Source organism: Balearica regulorum, chromosome 18, assembly GCF_011004875.1.
Source record: "Balearica regulorum gibbericeps isolate bBalReg1 chromosome 18, bBalReg1.pri, whole genome shotgun sequence".
Classification (NCBI taxonomy): domain Eukaryota; kingdom Metazoa; phylum Chordata; class Aves; order Gruiformes; family Gruidae; genus Balearica; species Balearica regulorum.
The window spans coordinates 11,595,090-11,616,569 of NC_046201.1; the positions used below are offsets into that span (position 1 = coordinate 11,595,090).

The 21,480-nt window shown below is 43.9% G+C and overlaps 1 protein-coding gene across 1 annotated transcript; it reads right to left on the reverse strand.

Annotated features, from left to right (window-relative positions):
* Nucleotides 1-593: 593 nt before the first annotated feature.
* CFAP52 (cilia and flagella associated protein 52) lies at nt 594-20,817 on the reverse strand. The gene is made up of 14 exons (XM_075770708.1): nt 20,748-20,817; nt 19,539-19,738; nt 18,650-18,786; nt 17,908-18,036; nt 16,770-16,869; nt 16,184-16,300; nt 9,248-9,348; nt 8,108-8,278; nt 6,117-6,265; nt 5,300-5,445; nt 3,046-3,197; nt 2,309-2,411; nt 2,027-2,138; nt 594-1,205 (listed from the first exon to the last, which is right to left on the reverse strand). The coding sequence occupies exons 1-14, from the start codon at nt 20,803-20,805 to the stop codon at nt 1,030-1,032; spliced, it is 1,851 nt and encodes a 616-aa protein (XP_075626823.1). The 5' UTR covers nt 20,806-20,817; the 3' UTR covers nt 594-1,029.
* Between the last annotated feature and the right edge of the window lie 663 nt (nt 20,818-21,480).

The window sequence follows — 21,480 nt, forward strand, 5'->3', positions numbered from 1 at the left end:
GCTAATGCCATCAATCCGTGTATGACTGTATGTAGCTGACACTGCCTTTAAATCATTGTCTTAGTTATCTAAAATGTCTGTAAGCCTTAACATTAAGGAATGCAACGTTTTGCTACCGTTTGAGTATATGGCAGGATTCTCACAGGCCTTCAATGCTCTAAAAGAAATATTTACTTCACTTGCATCACTTCAGTGCCTACACCCATCTTTAAACAGACAGCATCTTGAGAGCTGTTGGGTTTAATACCAGATATGATACCGGGTACTCATTCTCAGATTAAATACATATTTCATGCAAATTTGGAGCCCGTTTGAAAAATTAGGCCAGTGACCAGGAATTTGAGTGTGTCTAGCTGGAAACATCCAGGCATTTTTAGAAATGACTGCGCTCTCACTCTCGAAAACCAGGCCCCTGAAGAGAGTTTTAAATTGGACACCGCAAATGAAGAAGCCCTGACATCCTTGTATTCCTCTGAGAACACTGATTTAAAAGCTTGACTCAAAAGAGCTTCCCAGTTAAACGCCTGAGTTGGAGCTGAGGGCTTTTTCCTTAATCAGGACCAGACAAATTAAAATGAACACAGAAGACTGAATTTACACAACAAGTTATTCATTAAAGGAAGGGACAGAAGGGGGTAGGGAAGAGAAAGAGAGACCACGTGAAAGCAAGAGAGAGCCCACAAAAATGAGCAGACATAGAAGTAAGACTATGCTAAGACACTATCAGGAAAGGTGCCAGTAACAACATGCAAGCGTTATAACAACAGCCAAGATGATTTTCAGAAGTGATGAATCCTTTCACACCAATCTAAAAGGAACAGCAAATACTTAGCCCCTCTGAAAAAAATCAGACCTATTTATTCAGTGCTAGAAAGGATATCTGAAGGATCTGGTAAACGCATAGCAGAGAGTATAAAAATAGCATCTCCTCTAATAGTACAAATGCTTTAAAACAACCTCAGTGGTAAGAGAAAAGGATTGCTAGGACTGGCTGAGGGAGTAGCAGCCTAGCAGCTCCTGTGCCAGCTGTTAGTGCAAGCCTGGGTATTTCCAGAGCAGGATGGCACCGTCTGCACTCACACTCACGATGTACTTCTTCCCAGGGCAGATCTTGAGGCAGGTGATGTGGCCACCATGGCCCCCTCCAACATGAGTCACTGCACCCTCGTTATAGTCCCACAGTTTCACCAGATGGTCATCACCACCTGCATTGGGCACAAAGGAAGAACAAACCATTATCCGGAGTTCTGTTTGTTCCCAGATCGCAGGCAGGGGAATACTTAGGCATTCATTTGATTCGAAAAGAGTGGGGTACATTGTCTTGGGCGTTATGACAAAAACTACTTCTTTTCAACTGAAGTAGAGAGTCAGTGTCCAGAAGAGCGTTCAGGACCTCCACCAGCAGATCCCAGTGAGCTAGCAATGGCCAGCAATTGGTACCAATAATACTGAGTGTCTTCAAAAGGTTCTTAACCAATACTTGTTTAACCAGGTTAATCTAAAACAACTGGTGCTGACACCAAATCTGTGTTTTTTAACTGTAGCCAAGATATACAGTACCATGGCTCCTCTGTGCTAGTGCTAGGATCCCAGAAGAGATGTCACGGTGGTGGGGAACATGTGAGCCTGAGGCTGGATGGAGCCTGGAGCCATTCCCGCTTGCAAACCGACAGAAACTGCCAGGCTTCTGTTGTAGGAGACTTGAACAAATCATTCCAGTGCACAGTGAACACCACTGAACTAAATGAGGGGCAGGGCAAGGTGAAACCCTGTATTCTTCTCTTGGAGACATCCGAACCGTGTCTTTACCTTTACATTACATCCTGCAAGACTGAACCATAGTATCTTCCAAGTCTGAACCACAGCCTTTTTCTAAGCATTTTTCTTCAGTCATTAATTTTATTTTCCCCTTTAGCTGACCCCTCCTTCTAGTTTTTCCTTTCTTTACTGAGACCCTTGGTTCACTGCCTTCCTTTGCCTGCTCTCAGTATGACCTCCTCTTTTCTAGTTTTCTCCACCCACTCACCTGTGACAAAGTACGCCCCATCTGATGTGATGTCCATCCCATTGATAGAACCTGATACAGACCCTTCCACTTCTCTGATTGCAGAGCCATCAAACACTTCCCAGTATCCAATCTAGAGAGCAGACCAGAGAGGAGAACTCAGTCGTGTATCCACAGCACGCACATTTCAGCACTGCCCTGTAACACAACCTTCTATGGAAGTTCAGGAGCTTCACCACATAACAAGCCTCAGACTTTGTGTTTTGGAATTATTGCAACCAGCATTCCTGCAGTTTTGCTTACCTGTCTGTCTGTTCCACTGGTGATTATCTGGTACTCTTCAGGATGGTAACACACACATTTGAACAACGTGTTGGCTAGAATCATTTGTTTTCTTGTAAAACGCCTGCAAAACACCTCCCCAACAGGATAGAGCAATAGGGTCAAAAACCAGACTTTGACTGCCTGAACTATCTCTGCCTGTGCTATGCATCAGATCTCTCTTTCTACTTGGCTATTTTCAGGTACTGGTCTGAGTTCAGGGTTTCAGAAAGCCAATTAGGGTCATTAGTTCTGTTCCCCACCACAGCTGCCTTGTAAGACTTTTGATCTGCTGTCATATGAAATGAATTTTTTTAATCCAGAATGCTTTCTAGGTGCTATTTACTATGCAAAAATTTCCTTATGCTTACCACAATGCAGAATGTCTGCAGATCTGCCATAGCTCAACAAGAGTCATCAAGTGCTGGAAAACGGAACTAGTGGGAAACTTTGGGAATCATCCGCTCTACCTCCTTGGCCAAGCAGGATCCAATACAAGAAAACGACTTGAGACGAACATTTGTCTAAACTTTTCTGAAAAGCTTCTAGCATTGGAGGTTCTACATTCCCTGACTTGACTGTACTTTCTAGTATTTTTTGTTTCCCAATGCTCTTTTTCCCCTCCTCCTCACTCTGTGGTGTCCCAAATAGGACGCAGTGACCCAACAGAGACATTACCAGCACTTTCAGTGCCTTGCAATACTTATCTGTCTCCTTACACAATATCCCAGATGATGCACGTTCCGTCAAGGCTGGCTGTGACACATTCTCGGTCGTCCTTCTTAATCTTAATGCAGGACACAGCAGCTACGTGCTCCTTCAGAACCTCCTCCAGCTTCTGAGTCTTTTTGCCAATCTCCCAGACCCTCACCTGAAAATCAGTGACAAATATCTGCTCTTGTACGACCTGGTCCTGACTGAGCTCAGGAGGATGCCTACAGCTTTCCTGAACTCTGCCTTTCTCTTATAACACATACTGAAACTCAACGGACTGTCTCCATTTTCCTCTGGGTTATTTGTGCAGCTGACTTGTAAAACTAAACGGAGTTCTTGAGTTGAACCACTTGGTTCAGGAATTCCTGACCATTAACCCCAGACCTTGTTTTTGCCAAGTTCCCACTCTCCCATGCTTCAGTTTACTCATCTCTTGATCAGGAAAAAGCATCCAGTCCATGATATATTTCCAGCGGTGCTTTTAAGATCAAAGAGCAAGGCTTCTGAAATGGAATATAAAACAGCTACCTGCTATTTGTGCTACATATCATGTCAGTAAGTAAATACAAACCAGCTCTTTAAATCTTTGATGTGAAATATGTGCCTGAAAGCACCCCTTTTCCCAGTGGTGGTAACAGCAAAAATCAATCTGCTTTGAGGACTTGATCCTTCACATCTTGCATTTACTGTCCCACTAGTGCCAAACTTCATGGTATCTATTCGCTTTTACATCCTGCTAGGGTCAAATCCTGGTGAAAATTTAGAAATGTAGACACTGACATCAATAACAGAGAGCTGACCTTCCATGTTTACAAGTCTGATGCCAAGTTACCTATGGGATCTGGATGTCCAACTCCCACTTGCTAAATGATCAGAGCATCCAGATCCCTTAACCCCAAAAGTCACAGCTTTCAGATGACTGATTTTGACAGAACCATTAGCATTTCAGAACACCTTTTTTTGTGTTCGGAATGAATACTGCAAGTGCTCCCCTGCAGTTCTCATTTCTACTTAACCAACCTTTAGCTTTCATCCTGTCTCAGCTGTCTTTTTCAATTCAGAGATCGACTAACCAGAGCCTGTGCCGTTCTCTGTGTGTTGATACAGAATCTAGGTCCTTCACCTTCTCCATCCCCTAGCTAATCATCCAAGGCACTTAACTGTTCTTTTATTAGCGAAGGGTTGAAGTGGCTCATCATGTCTTATGTCTTTATGCAGCGAGATAAGGCAGTACTGCCAGTACTGCTCTACAGGAGGGCTGCGGTGCAGAATGATTCAGAAATTCAATGATTAGGGCATTAGCCTGAGATTTAGAAGACCTAAGTTCAGTTCCTCACTCTTCTAGACTTCCCGTGCAATCTCCAGCACGGCATGCTGAACACTTGAGATCCGGGTACTCAAACAGAGTGGTTAAATCAGAGTCAGGAATCCACGCACACTTACTGTCTGCCAGACTGCAGAGAGGAAGTCCAAAGCAAGGCAAGAAACTGAACATGAGCCTTCCAAATCTAATTATTTATTTTTAATATAAACAAACCCCCTGTGTTTAAATTATATAAACATTAGGAGTGTCGCTTTTACAGATTGAAAAGGGCCACAACTATATGAAGTGCATGGAGTAGCTAAAGTACATGGGGTTTGTTTCGTATGCCAGAAAAGAATTGTTGAACTGCACAGGTATGATGCCTACAACGTATTTTCTGATTTTTATTGTTCCTTCTATTGGAATGTTTCCATAATTGTATTAGAAACTGAGTTATTATTAGAGTCTTTTATTAACACCATCACCTAAACCAGATAGTACCATCCCAGAAAATAAGGAAGTTACCCCATAGACACTATAGCGCTATGAAGAGAACTTTGTGCTATTAAATGAATTCATACAGGTCCATTTGGCTTCCAAAGCAATGACAGAAAGAAGATCTGAGCTAGAGACTGTTAGACAGAAGCTTGCAAACAATGACTAATGCAGATAAGCCAAATACAGGGGAGAGACAAATGAACAAAAAGGATTAAGAGCATATTCTGCATTAGAAGGATTTCCAAGCCTACCATGCCAGAAGAAATCGGGGCATTGTTTTACATTATGCCCTCTGAGAGCAAGAGATTTGCATGTATCAAAGGGTAATATTTTCGAACTCAGTCCTTTGCCCAAGTGAAAGCTAAGAATAGCTCACTTTGTGACTAAGCAGTTGCAGACAATTCGCAGGCCCAGTGATGAGAGCACAGAGCTGCTCCAGGTTTTTAAGCAAAAATTACCTGCCCTTCACCTCCTCCACTAATGATCCGTTTACAGTCACTTGTAGCAGCAATTGCGGTCGCTCCCAAGCTATGGGCGTGGTTAATGACATACATTAGCCGTCCAGTCTCTGGCGTGAAGGCGCGGATTTTCCCGTCATTCCAAGCTGGTGAATATAAAAAACCATTACCCAGGCGCACAGATTTTCCTCATATTATTGTCTCTCTTTCCTTTCCAAATGAATCCGTTTTTTATTAAGTTCCTATATAAGCCCCACCCTGTTGGATCACCCATATACACGTGAAAACTGCTGTACTGTAGATGAGTCTGCAGAGCTATAGTCCCAAAGAAACTATTAAAATTTAATTCCTTTTTGATTCTGGCTATGGACAAATTGGTTTGGTTACAACAGAGGGACTGCACCACTGCTCCAGGACTGCAGTCGTTCCTGTGTAAGCAATTTGCATATGGTGACGGGTAGCAGCTTTATGCAAAAGGTGCTTTACATACCGCACAGGTTAAGCTGTTGCATACAACAAGGTTAATATTTTAGAATTAGGTTTTTTGAATAAGACTGAACCACATTCTGAATTGCTGGAATTCACATCCAAAGCAAGGTCTCACAACTGTGCCTTCCACGTACACCGTAACTACAGCACCAGGACACTGGGGGCTGTGGGCAAAGTTCATCGGACCAGCTGCAAGCAAAGAGGCCTTTGGGTCAAGCGATGAACTAAATTTAAACTTAATCCTCTCTTCATTCTAACATACTGATGTTTATTAAATTTGACAACACCTGAAGACTGGTCTCAACCATGGGTCTGGCCTGACCGTTACCTGAAATGATGCTCCTGCCGTCCCTCATAAACTCTATGGCATGGCAGGTCACGTTGGGGATGACGATTCGTAGGAGCTCCCTGTTCTCTGGGGTGTGCCACACTCGAATATCATTTTGGGAGCAGGTAGCGAACAAGTTGGAAGTTTCCCTGGAGAATTCAAAGAGGAGAGATAATGAGGAGGGGACACACAGAAAATGCCTCTTTCTTTGTCAGATCTCATCCTTTGAAGCTTAGCTGTTTCTAACATGTAATCTTCCCAATTGGGATCACCGCGGTTAAGACAAAGGATCACCTTTCTCACATAAATTTCCCCTGGGCTGGTTTCTACTCAAAGATTCATTTTAAGGAACATTGAAAGTGAAACTAAAAGAATTCTTTCTACTTTTTTGGAAGTTGTGACATTTATTTCCCATATTCAATCTCTAAACAACTTCACGTGTTTTATATAATAGACACCAAAGTGAGTGTAGAGGTGCTGACTGCCCAGATTTAACATTGAGGACTAACAGCAGCCTTATATTGTAAAGATGTCATTTTTTATCTTGCTTACTGGATGATTCCTATTCAACAGCGCCAAAGGCAATAGAAACGATGGCAAAAGCCTGTTCATCATATACTTGTTATACATGTTTGAATAAAAAAAGACCTGCAGCATTTCAAAGGCTATGGGACTGAAGGCTTTGAAACAAGCTCTAAACCATACATCCTAGGGATATGACAGCTAGCGAAATCTAGAAAGGTACCACGGGCTTTTGTTCAGCATCACCATCAATGCCCGGAAAGATGAACCAGGACAGAGAAAACTGGCACAACAAAAGCACGGCCCCTTTCAAGCCCAGCTTGCGCGAGTGCTTTATAAAGCAGGATAACATCAGCAACTGAAGTGTTCTGAAATAAGTCAGAACAGGGGAATTAAGCCTGTATTTCCCAATCAGTGATATGCTCTGCTCAAGAGCAGTTAACGTGTAAGAAGTTTAAACATATATGCAAGGATGTAGTCCTGTAGTTCTTGCAATCATCACTAAATCCAGCTCATCCAAATACCTGTGACGCAGATGTGTCAGTCAGGTCTATTAGCATGAGATTACCCTAAAGCTCCAAATGATTTTCTCATTAAATTAGAAGGATGTGGATTTTTCAGGCTGGTGACAAGCAGGGAGCAGGGCTTTGTGCATTGTGCACTTCGCTGTACCTCGGTAAGATTTGGTCCTTTGTGCCGTGTCAAGAAGCGGTGCAATAACAACATGCCAAAAATAAAAATTTTCATTGGGATCACACTCCCATTCTCTGTTTGGAGAGGAAAGAAACCATCCATTGTGGGTTGTTTAAAAACTAATGTGTCACAATCCTGCTGTACAGGAAGAGGGACTGTTTGCTGTCTGTTCACAAGACAAAAGCAGACAGAAGACGCACCAGTATACCCAGCATCTCTCGACACAATCCTAGAATTTAATATAACATGCCATGCTGTCAAACATGAAATAAGTGAGGCTGAGAGACCCAAAAAGCCTCTTTGAACGACTCTGTTAGTCAAGTTTCAGGTGATGTTACAGGTGGGTAGAAAAGCAGATGCCTCTACAAGCTCTAGCTGCAACAAAAGCAGACTTTCAGGATTTCCACTGCTGGCAGACTACGTGGCCCGAGTCTCGTAGCACCAGCCCTAGGAGAAAAGGAGGAGGTCGCCATCACTGCTGTCACCCAAACATAAATAATTTGAGTCTTTTTTTTTTCAAATTCTTTCTGTAGATCGATGATTTTTTTCCAATTCTCAAACTGAACTGCCGCCTTCTGCTTTCAAGCAGCTGCTCACCGTCACCCTTGCATTTCACTGGTAGATGACAGCATTGCCTGTATAAATCATCCCATAAGGACGTTCATAGGCTTTGGGTTCCCGTTGGTTAAAAGGTGTTTACGTAGGTATCCTGACCTTATTGGCAGCTTACTCAAACTTCTTCACCAGCCAAAAGCATCCCAGCCAGTTATACTCACAAAGGAAAAACGATGTCGTGGACGGCTTCGTTATGACAGGTGGTGATCAGCTCCTCTTTAAACGCAGTGTAGTTAATTTGATAAATCTGGCACTGATTTGTCCCGACAAAGAACTGGTGACCGTGACCTCTACATGTCAGGGATGTGACGGCACCTTGAACTTGAATTTTCCTGTTAAGAGAAAGCAGAGGTTTGGCCTGACAGTGACCCCGAGATACTTATTTGCCAGCTTCTTTTTTCCCCGACTTTATAAAGTCATGACTTTCCCTGCTTCCCCAAAAAGCTCCATTTTAGGCTGTGATATCAATACGCAAGAACGCGGTCAGGGCTAACGTTTCATTCTCAGTCTCACGCTAATACTTCATATGATCTTGCCTGTCCCACCTGCTACTCTGCCAGGGCTTGCAGAGGCAATGCTTTGGAGACTTTGTTTTCTGGACCAGGGCCTAAGGTAACAGCATCTTTGTTGATATTCTTGCTCAAGTGCACTTAAATATCCCATATTCAAGAATATTTCCAGACGGTTTAGATCTTCTGGGAATAGATTCAGTTGCACAAAGCTAAGCTTGCAGAACTGTATACTTAGGTTGGCTACTCAAACAATGCAAAAGGAATAGCTGCGAGCCTGATTTTCAAATCACATACAGGGAAATGATGCCTACAGCTTTCTATTTTGTACGCAGAAAAAAGCTTTGCATGTACTCTGGCACTTCCAAACACGTGTCTATAAAATTAGTGGAGCACTCCTTTACAATCCCATGTCCTCCAACAAACCCTTTTTTAGATGGCATATACTACTCTTTCTCAGCTGGTGTAAATAAGCATAATTTTACTGCCTTCAACAGATCTGTCTCACTTTCCATCAGTTTAGGATCTGACTCCTAATGCTTCAAAGGAAACAATGGTCATTTAAAATGAATGATGAGTAGGGGAATTCACTTCTGTGCAAACACACGCAGTAATTTTCAGCCTGCTTCAACTTCATTACACTGGAACCATACCGTCTATTTTGTCTGCAGGATTGAAAAACTGAGATTTATTTGGATTATGCCTTTACGTAGAAGTGATTTCTTCTTCTACTGTGACCCTCTGGGGGAATTATCACCTCTCCCCTCCTGATTCTCCCATCTACAAACTCACTTCATTACTTTGTAGTTTGAGCCTTTACAGAGAGCTACAATCCCTCCTCCGGTGCCGACTATTAAATCTCCTCTCTTCAGCAAAAGCAAAGCTGTGACTCCCTAGGAGAAAACAGGATTAAACCACAATTGGATGGAAGCAGAGTCTCTTTATTGCTGCAGTCATGTTGAATAGCACAACGGAGTCTGTATCGTGCTCCCAACGGCGGTGCTTATGTCACTGAAATACGGTTTATCAGTTTTCTTTGACTGACCTAGGCTAAAGAGTGACTCTCTAGAGGGAGAAGGGAGAAAAGAGTTATTAATTGCAGGTATATATGAACTAGTACAGTATGAGGAGCAAGCAAACAGCATCTTCACAGATCCTTCAGAGCAGCTGGGAACACATATGAGCCTACATATCCTTACCTCATTCCAGCAAGCAACACAGACATTTTGTATTAGTGCCTCCACTTTTCCTTCCACTGGTTCTTCATCTATCAGACATGAAAACAACAGAGGATAAAACTCAGCCTAAGCATCCTTTCCTACAGCTGCTTTTAGGACAGATCCTCTGTGTCCTAGGCCTGTCTCTCCATCTGAAAGATGGAAACTCATCTCCCACCTATTAGTAATAAAAGACAGTTGTCACAGAAAAGCTTTGGAAATTAGTCAGCTCATCATCAGCATGGGTTTTGCTGTTTACTAAGATGAGTAGATCAACAGGTCAGCCATTAGAAAAAGGAGAAATGGTTTTCCATGGGTAAAGTACCAGACTACAGTAAAAAACCCAACACGCAACCAAACAAAACCAGCAAACAAAACCAGTCCTTAGCCTTGCCACAAAATGTCAAGTATAAGAAAAGTCAGTCTCTGCTTCAGTTCTACTACCTGTGAAGTAATACTGCACTCCTGTACACAGGACAACAGATCAATTCTTGAGAATCTGAGACAGCCCAAAATAGGCTGCAAGAGTGGTGCAACTACTTCTACAGGGTTAAATCCTCACATTTTTACTCAGAAGAAGATTCCTACTAGCTTGGGGGAACATAGGCATGAGTGAAATGGAAAGAAAAAAGAAAGAAAGGAAATAAAGGAGCTTTATGCCATGAAAACTTGGACTGAAAAGTAAGCTCAGTCACAAAGCCAGCATGTACAAGAGACACTTCCACCCTCACCAGGAGAGCAGACACCCATCGCCATCCATGGTTCCATGTCAGACAGGCCAGCCGGGACTCATAAATGTGGAGCTCAAGGGAGTCCTTAAGTTGCAATACAGACCCCAGCGACATTTCCTACCACCCAGGTTAATAAGTGGTATTGCCATCTGGTGTGATAGTACCAGCAGTTTCACAATATTATGATTCCCTTTTCTTTAAGCCTGAGCTCACAAAGCCATTATGGGAAAACAACATTTTCCATTTGGTGGAGTTTTTTCTGGAAAACAAAAAAAGCCCCAAACACCTCTAGCACAATCTACTGTTGTGAATACCTGAAGAAGTGAATTCCCAAAGAATAATAACCAAGAGGGAAATCAGAATAATTCTGCATTTATTCTTTAAGAAGAAATGACTGTCACGCGCTTGTCTTGTGATTTTTGAACAAATACAGGTGTCAGCACTTTATGATGAAGTTTGATATCCAAGCTGCACCACCCAGCATTCCTGTTCTTTTCAAGCATTAATCTGGCCTAACCCCAGTAAATTTTCAGGATTAAACACTTTCAGAGTGTTTAAAAGAATGAAAGACGGAAAGTGTTGATTTTCCGTTTGGAAAGGAAGGAGAGAGAGGAAGTGAAGAAAGAAGAGAAAATGGACATTTGAGATATTTAAATCTGGAAAGGATGTTGCAAAAGCCACAAAGTCTGGTGAATTTGGAAAAATTACTTTGGTTCAATTATCTAACAATATAGAAGGAAATGATTGCTTTTCAAAGTCTTGCTTATACTTTTTTAAGAAAATACCCAATGAAAATCACTGTATATGTAATTGGCCATTCCAGGGCTGGCACTCCAAGCAGCCTTGCACCCACCAACACATCAACTGAAGGACTGTTTAACTTCAGGATCAAATAAGCGTGGATTGCTGTGAAAAAAATTGGAAAAAAAAATTTTCTTGATTTGTAATTTAATTGCACTAATTTCTTCATTAGTCTGTTTCCACCAGTAGCATACCCAGAGTCTCCTGTAACATCAGGACTGATCGCTGTGAAAAACACAACCTCCAGAGAGGATTTTCTGCCACACTATCACAACACTACCAGGCAGGAAGCCAGGTTTCATGCAAATATTCTTAGCAAAAGCACAAGAACAAAGGGATTCTTTTTAATTAGAAATACGATCCATAAGCAGAACCGTTTCTGAACAATGTTTTAAAAAAATTCCTATGAGGTGTTGGCAGCATTTTGCAAGTCCCCTGTTATCACAGGCCCATCAACTGTCTTTTGATCTACTGTTTTGCAGTTTTTCCTGTAAAAGACTTCCACCTCAAATGCCCTTTGGGTTTAGCATTATGGCAGGTGGCGGCATTAGAAATCAAACCTATGACTATGTAGTTTATCTGATTACGGCTCCCTGCTACTTGCTAATAAATTAAAGTTTTTGCAGCTCTGCCAAGACTGTTTTGATTTTTCCAAGGTATTCTCTTCAGTTCTTCGATTTGAGAGGGAAACAGGTATTATTAAGACTGAAAAAAAACCCCTTAAAGTGGCCAGGTTTCATTGCCAGCCTCTCAAAATCATCAGAGTTTGATTTCAACCTTAACTTGACAATTGTGCTTCTTTCTTGCCCAGTCTGTTCTTTGAATCACTGTGAGTAAACAGATAAGCTTTATAAGTTGCACTTGGTAATCATGGAGTCAAACAGTTCACATCATTAACGATGCGATGAATATTCTATTTTATATACTGGCGGTCCTCTTGTAGATGAAATGTGGAGTCTAATGTAGGAGGTTAAAAATATGACTATTCATTATTTACTTCTTACAAAAAGAAACCACTGCTTTGAAGTATGATTGTAAATAAAAATACCAGCAAAAATCCAGCCTGCCCATTGCCTTCCCTGCAGGGATACTTGCTCTTTGTCCCATTCTGATCTCTTGCAAAGTTCTTGAGCGCTCTATGAACTCTTCCAGTGCACTTCCTTTAAATATTTTATTTTTTTACAATGCAAATCACTCCAGCTATTTCTGAAGATGCATTTGCAGTCGTACATCCCACTTTGCATCTGAGCGGGTGCCTTAGAGATCCTCGAGCCCATGACGGGGATAAAAATTACTTTTGCTGTTTATTCCCGTATTTATAGATGTTACAGAAATGCACTTAAACTTAATTCCATGTAGATGGAAACAAGTTGCTTTATGGTAGCAGTGAACTATTCTGCCACTCCTCTTCAAAACAGAAACAAAGAAATCTTCAGATCATGTCTATATAATAAACACAGTCTTATATATCTAAAGGCAAAGTTCCTTTAAGGTTGACCGAACTTATTTTCAATAAACATCTTCTCCTCACCCAAGGAGTATCTGAACTCTGTCTTGAAAGATAAGCTCGTTGTGGGGTGGCTGTGGATTCCAGGTTTAGAGTTTCATGGTATGCCACTGGCTCGTCATTCCGCGGTGCGACCAGTGAACAAGGTTTTCAGAGACGCGGGATAACAAATATGCATCTTTTCAGCTAAGAATTGCAATGAAGTGATGAAAACGGTTCCACAGGGAGGGAGGCCGGGACGGTTCCAGCACCGGAGGCTGTAAGGCCAACCTCCCTGGCAGGGAGCGGGGAAACGCCTGGCTAGAAAAGGCAGCACACGTCCCAAAAGCCGTGCATCGGAGCAGGCATGCCTACCTTGAGAGGACATGGCTGACTTCTGACACAAGCTATATGGCAGCTTTGCTTTGCATTGCTAGAGAGGTGAGAATTTTTGTTACAAGTACTAACATGTGAAACATTTTCAAGAAAGATACAAAAGATGTCTTGTGAAATACACACAGCTCTGCAGGGAGAAAAATAAAAATCAACCCTTCTCCTAGGGTTAGCAATATGATGTACTAACTTGTGTAGAAACAAGGAAGTAAATACTTTTGTTTTGATTAATGCTGTGGTTTTGACTTGAAAAAACATCTGCAAAATACCTCTTCTGGCATTGAAGGCTATATTACAATTGGAAATTTCTGCCATAAACCATTAGATCCTACGTGCGTTCAGCAGGGACTTGTTGACAGTCTAGTGACAAGGTATTATTTGTATGCAGAGATGTGCAATGGGTGGGTGGAAAGGGAATCACAGTACGGAGCTAGGAGGGGAGAACTGGAAAGTATGAAAGCGGATCTGACGGTAGCTGCAGATAAAAATGTACCAGCACCTTCCCGCTGACTGCAACAACACAGGTTTGCCCTGATGAACTTCCCATTTCAGGCACATGGAAACTGCATTGGGAAGAGCGAGGGAAGAGAGCAGAGAGGAAGAAAGCAAGAGGAGAAGGGTTGAGCATGTGTCTGGATAGCCTGTCTTTGAACAGAACTGTCCGTTTGAAGCAACAAAGGAGGCGATTGGAAGGACTATTTGTTATTTCCATCCAGTGTGAACGTCTCCTTTCTCTCCCTTCTCCCAAAATGACCAGTGCTGTATGTTAATAGCTGCCATTACATAACACTAATAAAACAAAGTTTTAAGTCAGATTAATGCCTACCAGCTCAGGTCTCGTCCTCAAGGCTGGCAGGCAGCTGTGACGAGATCCACTTCTGGATCTTCCCTCCTCCCCAGCATCTTGTCAGTCCCTCACATAGTCAAAGGTCCTGGTTTTCTTCAGCTTGTCACTACCAGAAGCAGTGTCAGCTGAAGCTCACGATGCTCCAAGCGTCTCTGCCACAAACTGCGGTTCCTATGGTTTGCCTTATGATACAACCCCTCACAGTACGGATTGGACCGTGGTCTGGCTTTGAGCCTCTGCTTTTCTGCAAGAGGCCCTAGGCCCTCTTTCAACCGCCAAACTGCACAGCGTCCTGCTAACGACCCTATCTGATCACTTCTTTAACGATGGTCTCAGAAGCCTACCTTTGTGAAGTTTTGTCTCGAATACATTTGGCACCTTTCCCTCGCCCCGAAGGCAAGGGAGCTCAGGACCTTGGGTGGCTTCAACCAGGTACTCCAGGCAAGGTACACATACTGCTAGGTGTAGGAGGACTCAAAGCATGCAAGCATTTAAAAGAAGAGGTGATATTCAATCATCAAGACCTTGGCATAAAAGACAGCAGAGATCAGGCAGGACACAGGTCCTGTGTGGATGCAGAGCCCTGCAGGACGACCGCAGAGGGCTAGCTTAGCAGTGTACAGCACAGGTATACCCACACCTTCAGCAAACTTACAATTTCCATCAGGAAAACAAAATACAAACATTCTTGTCGCTTAATATGTACAGAGAATTAAATTACTTACATTCCTACAACACAAGTGGGAAAAACAAGTAGTAACTCCTTCAACCTTCTGGAATAGATAAACATTGAAATATATTTCAAAGAATTCAGTGGCTTCAAGTTATCACAGAGATATGGGTCTGCATTCGTAATGCAAGAAACACTACATTTTGAATGGGCAAGTATATGGCTTTTTTTTTTGTGTGTGTGTGCATGTGTTGGTACAAACAAAGGTCAGGAGGTTCAGAGAAACAAGTCCAGAGTAGCTTTTTCTTTGGGGTTTACTGCTGAATTTTTCTTACAGTTCCTGTTAGTTTTGTGTTCGCTCTCAAACAAGATCTGTTTCTTTGTAGGAGAGCTTCCCCACGGCATCCCTAACAGTACATTCGGTGCTTCCATCTGCATTGCTTCCCCTGCTGCTCACTGATTTTCACAGTTGCTAACAGAATCGCAAAATACATTCAACCTTATGAAAGAAAGTCTTTTAGGGAAGTGTTTAAATTCCTTAGGTATCACTCCCTCCACTGGGTATAAACTGAGAAGCTACAAGAAGTCTTTTATAGCAACAAATAAAGAGAAATCAAGAACAAGCGTACTAGCTGGTGCTGATTGTTCATCGTTATGGCTCCCTGCATGCAGACTTCTTGTACAATGAAAGGCCAAAAGCTCCTTAGTCAGGAGATACTCCTGTCTGAGGATACTCATACCAAGACCCAAGAGTCCCAATTATAGACAAAAAGAGCTAAGTTAAAAGAACTTCGGGGTTGTGAAGTCAAGCACTCAGAAGTTAAAAAGCAATAGAATCAATGTACCCTGTGCAACCTTGTTTTGTCCCAATTGTGCATATGCATTATAATAAACTCTTTAATTATATTATCTATACTATCTTTTTCAGTGAGCCCTCTGCCTCATTAGTGGCAGAATCAGAATTTCAAAAAGATGACCTCCTGAAGGGAAGGGGGGCAATAGTACAGGGAACAGGCACAAAAATCTAGGGGGTTGGGGTTTTTTTTCAGAGCAATTGCAGTGTTCTGAAGTTTTTCTAAAATACTCTTCTTGGCAAACAGCTGCCTTGGAAAATTTCAGCCCAGAAAATTTAAGAAATCTGTAAGATCTGAATGTAGAACCTTATAGCAGTAAGTGTGGGAAAGTCTCTCAAATAAGCACTTCTACCAGTCTTCCCAGGAATGTCTTCTGTCTCACTCCAGCTAGTATCTTCCTAAAAAAATAAACAACTCAGGAACTACTCCATTTTTATGACTGTTTTTCATTTTTTATGACTTTTACCAGATTTATTATAAAAGCGAGTTTGTGGGATGACACAAGAGGTTCAGGTAAAACCCAGATCCTGAGCCAAACGAAACTGAACAAAGCCGGGCTAATGGTCTCAGACTTCAGGATCAAGACTGAAACACAAAGAACTAAGAGCACAGAAAAAGAGCTAGTCTGCGAATCGACTTTGTCATGGTTCTCCTGGAGGTTGCCCTACTTTCAGTTGCTAACAAAGAGGAGGATAAGGAAAAAATTCAAGTCACAGAGCTGCTACTTACCGAGCTAAACTTCTCCTTCAGGGGCCCATAGTCAGTCATCAGCTTGTTGTTTGTATTCACTTTCAGGACATCACCAGTTGATGTGCCAACATAAAAATAATTATCATCATCTGCCATCTATAGGAAAGCATGAAAAAGAGAGATCACGATCCAGAGAGTGAGATACTTGTCCCAAGCCTAGCACTGGGCTGCATAAATAGCTTTATTTCAGTGTATTGCCAAGATTTAATCTGAGGGGATATAGCCAATGTTTTCATCCTGTCACACTCAAAGATCCATTACACTGCTGAACGCAAGACACTTCCTAACCAAATCTAGACAATATTTCGAAGCAAAAGGGGGATTCTCTGAGTGCTGGAGCCTGTGACTAAAATCCATGCTGCTTCTCCTCAGAAGCATTCAAAACACTCTCCTCGCAGGATAAAGAAACTGTGGGAGACCATCTGCCATGAGCCAACACTTAGTAACTTCACTGCCATCATGCAGTTGTAATTGGCATTTCTAGCAGTACTATAAAAGCTCGTGGATTTTCTCTAGTCTGTTGAGAGTTTCTCAGTTTAGCCAAATCATTTTGGCTAAAACTTACCTTAGCACACGTGATCACTCTTCTCAGTTGCCCCGTCTGGCATTCAGTCGGGCGGATTTTCCTATTTGCTAGATCCAGTTCCCATACTCGAATGGTCCCACTGTAAGAAAGAATATAGTGGGATCAAATCCATATGTGCAGAAACACCCATGTTCTTTCACTACTCAATGAATTAAAAAGCCTTTACAAGGCTACGTTAGTCTGAAATTTTAATAAGGAGGGAAAAGAACAATATCAGAGAGTCTAGAAGTAAGTCTCTCTCTTTTCTGCTATCTCTCACAGCAACTTTTTCCAGGTAAATCAAAAATCTTAAAGGATCAGCAAACACATATACGAGGATTACGGAGCAGTATGCAACAACCTCGACACTTCATTTCCCAAAGAGACATGCGCTGTGGGAATCTTAGTTCCTAGAATGGGAAAAGAACGGCACAGGATGCTTTCAACTATTTTCTAGCACAATTTAATAGACAACATAAGAGCCAATCTTAAATCTTTACACACAGTTGCCCTTAGATTTAACAAAGAGTTAAAATTGCAAAGACAGCACTCATGGGTGCAACTGCAGCCAGGAGCATCTAAAGCCTTCCCTGATCTCAAGGGAGGGGCGGGTCCTGAGCATATTTAAATGTCAGGCTAGATATACGGGGGCTGTCTCAAATCCATGCAAAATGTGACTTTTTGTACCAACTTTTGTTACAAACCAGTGACCAATTGTACATCACATCTGGTGAGGACAGGAGATGATTCAATGACCTGCAAGATATCATTGTTTCTACATTAAGTAACCATTGTTCAGAGCCACTCGTCAACTGCTTTTCTTGTGTAAGCATTGGCAACTAAATATTTTCAGCACTGCACAGGGAATGTCGAGTACAAAATCCTGCTATCAGGAACAGAAGTGACGCATGCGGGTCCCTCTGTGCTGCTTTGAAAACATATCGTAATGTGTACAATAAGCAGAAATGCCTTAAAGGGACAAGCTGATGGATATTTGTGGGTCCATTCAGAGTGAAAACAAAAAACATGAGCGGACTCAGCTGCTTAAGTTTCCTTGTATTTAAGTAAAGACTCTTTGTAAAAGGAAATAGGTCCATGGGTTCTTTCCCTCATTTCTATTATCTAAATAAAACCTTACTTTCCAGCAGTAACAAACATCTCGTCTCTGCAGCTGGAGCACACCACGACGGTCGCACTCCCCGCGCTGCGTGCCGAGGCAGGGCTCCCACAGACAGCCTCTCTCTTACCGACATGCCACACGACCACACTGCAGGAGAAGGAGAGGCTTTAAATAGCTTCACTTTTTGACATTACTTAAAAACAAATTACTTAAAAACAAATGCAAGATGAAACCTATTTTCCTACAGTCTGTTCCCACCAGGATACACAATAAAAGTAACTTCGTAGAGACTGTACCCAAGAAAAACCTTATCACAAATGTGTGGAATTGCAGTTTACATCCCCTGCTCCTGAAGAACGTGTATTTGTCAGATTTCTTCTGCTGAGCAAGACTCAAATCATATCTTAGGCCACTCATAGAATTTGATATAAAACAACTTTTCATTCCACTTGTCTGTGCATCAAAGCAACCCCTCAGTGAAATATATGCTTCTTCAGGGCAGTGCACGAAGCTAGGTAACTGTGCAGGCTCCGTAAGGTTTCTGGGCGATGACACCAGCTTGACAATTAGCTGATCCCTTCATCATTGCCCTTACGCTGCGATCTGCCCAGGGATCCCACCCGGCTTCCCATTGCCAGAGCTGGATCGTTGAGGAGAGAGATCAACAGGGGAAAGAGGGAACAGCGAGTCCTCCCTAAGAGCGCTCTTCGATGCCCAACAACTTGGTGGAAATCGTGTGCCAAGAGGTGGAAATCGTTACCTGCCGTCGTCCTGGCCTCCCAGTGACACGAGATAAAGGCTGTTTGGAGAAAATGCTAATCCTTCGATTTTGCCCTTGTGAAGTGACAGCCGAGCAAGTAACTCCTTTCCCTGGAAATCCCACAGAATGATTTCTGCCTGAGGTGCAAAGCAGAAGGGGTCAAAGCCAAAGCATTAGATATAACACACAGAATTCGGCAGAAAAACTTTCTCTAGCAGAAAAGCTGTCTGAAGGAGCCCAGCCCGAGGTTAGCTTCTGTCCAGCCCAGGGCTCCCCTGACACAAAACGGCTTCAGATTAGGTGCTGTAAGAAACATTACTCCAGCTTACCAGTTGAGTAGCTTTACTTAATTTGAGAATAAAAATTTACCCTGAGACACTGGGTATTTGACTTAGATTTTAAAATACTGAAAACACTAGTACTTGACTCATTCCAGTGTCTCAGGGTCTTTTCAAATAGGCAAAAATTAAACCATAAAGAACTTTAGAGGTGTTAAAATGCAGGTAGGCACCTGTCAAGGGCTTTTGAAAGCCCTAAATAGTTCTGGAACTCAGGTACCACTTTAAATACAACACCATTTATTATTTAATGTCTAATGAGATTTAGGCTGCCACATGGGCACAACGCTTTGGATAAAAAGGACCTGAATTAAGAGACCCCTCAATCTGGTTATGCCAGGCCTAGGGGGAAAGCTTAACACTTTACAAAAACATAAAGGCACATCCAGCAATGGAGTAGCCACAATTTCCCATTCTCTGCAACATCCTCCCACTGTAGGCATTTGTTTTCCAACAAAAGAAAAAATAAACGAAAGGTCTTCCCACCACTAGCAAGCCAACTCTTATTTCTTTGGTCAATATTACACAGTTAAAAATAGAGCATTATCCACCTTGAAGCCCATAAAAGTGACTTGTCCAGAAGCAACGTACACCCCATTCCTGGACACGACGAGGCAGGAGACATTATTGGTGTGGCCGTGCAAGAAAGTCTGTTTCTTACTGTCCAGCTCTTGAATAACCACAGTACATCCCAGGGGATAGAGAACGTGCTCCTTATCGGGGTGGCAGATCAGGCCACAGGGTATATGCCCTGCAAGAGAAAGGAGTGAAAGATCTGCTGGCTGTTAGCGGGTCTGGGGGCTGCAGGCAAATTCTCTTCCCCTGCCCGAAGCAGGCAGTCCCAAGAGCAGGCGGACCTCTCCCCAACACCTCCACACCAGAGGCCTCGCTTATCGCACTCCCTAAGGGGAAACCGCTTGTTCCCCAAGTTTTATCTCACGAGGAGAGCAAAACCAAGAGCGTTCCAGTTCCCCCCAAAGCCATTTAGCAGAACAACCTTGTATAAAAGTCCAGGGTCACCCTTACACGTTTTGGACCGCGCTGTGCTTGCTACAGCTACAAGAAGATTTAAGAGACCCAGAGGTCTGAGCCCTTCAACACAGAGTTCTCCAGGAGCACCTGCTGATTTATGGAGGCCACACCACCAGTCCATGTTGCCATGACCTGCCTCAAAATAGCTGCAAAGCCACAAATTTCCTGAGAAGGTAGTTGGCTGAAGAAGCCCTGGTGCCTAGCCCCCAGCCCCACAGGAGTGTTTATGGCAGGATTTTGTGCAGCCTCTGTTGTTTTTATTTTGAAATGAAACCTTTCGCATTCTAGTAAGCTGAGTAATTAGGAAAAAAAAAAAATCCTACAATTCAGTCAAACTTTTCCTGTTCGTAACTTCGCATCCGTCTCTTGGGATGCCGGCCCCAGGATGCCGTGCATGAGGAGGGCGAGGAGGTGGCCAGGGAGGCAGGAGGGACCCTGCGCACCCCCTGCTCCCCCCAACAGCACCACAGCCCCAGACGAGACCCACAGCTGCCCCCCCCAACCTGTCTGCTGGCAACTCATGCCCCACACCACACTCCTACCCCCCCCCCCCGGTGGCCCATACCTCCCCACACCTGCCCCTATGGTGCCCCATATCCGCCCAGCTGCCCCTGTGGTGCCCCATACCCCCCCAGCTGTCCCCTGTGGTGCCCCATATCCGCCCAGCTGCCCCTGTGGTGCCCCATACCCGCCAGCGGTGCCCCCGGTGCCGCCCTGCCCCACACTACCGTTGAAGCCGATGGCCACCCGCAGCTCCAGCTCGCCCACTGCCCCCTCAGCCGCCATGGACCCCGGCTGCGGACGGGGCGCCATGGCAACCGCGCCTGCGCGCTGGCCCCTGCCGCGCGGCCCGGCCGGCAGGGGGCAGTGGCGGGCGGCGGGCGGCCCCCACCCCCCCGGCTCTGAGGCGGGTCCGGGACCGGCAGCGTCTCCCCGTTACCGGGCCCGGGGCTGCCCCCGTACCGGGCCGGGCCTCCTGCCCTCGAGGTGCCGGGTCTGGCGCCCACCGCTGCTCAGGTGCGATGCCTGGGTCTGTGGTACAGGCTGGCAGCCCCGGGGAATCAGAGAGTCCCAGAATCCCAGACTGGTGGGGGTTGGCAGAGGCCTCTGGAGATCATCTAGTCCAACCCCCTGCCAGAGCAAGATCACTTACAGCAGGTCACACAGGATGGCGTCCAGGCGGGTTTGGAATCTCTCCAGAGAAGGAGACTCTACAACCTCTCTGGGCAGCCTGTCCCAGGGCTCGGTCACCCGCAGAGGGAAGAAGTTTTTCCTCATGTTCAGGTGGAACTTCCTGTGTTCCAGTTTGTGCCCGTTGCCCCTTGTCCTGTCACTGGGCACCACTGAGAAGAGTCTGGCCCCTTCCACATGACACCTACCCCTTTTTGATAAGTATTGATGAGATCCCCTCTCAGTCGTCTCTTCTCCAGGCTAAACAGCCCCAGTTCTGTCAGCCTTTCC

What these genes read in the sequence shown, in the direction of transcription:
- CFAP52 (XM_075770708.1), bottom strand. Translation starts at nt 20,805, where the DNA reads ATGGCGGCTGAGGGGGCAGTGGGCGAGCTGGAGCTGCGGGTGGCCATC. An exon ending in GGAGGCCAGGACGACGGCAG is followed by an intron (nt 18,037 to 18,649) that starts GTAACGATTTCC and finishes CTTCTCCTGCAG; the next exon opens with TGTGGTCGTGTGGCATGTCG. An exon ending in TCAAACTACAAAGTAATGAA is followed by an intron (nt 8,279 to 9,247) that starts GTGAGTTTGTAG and finishes TTCTCTTAACAG; the next exon opens with GAAAATTCAAGTTCAAGGTG.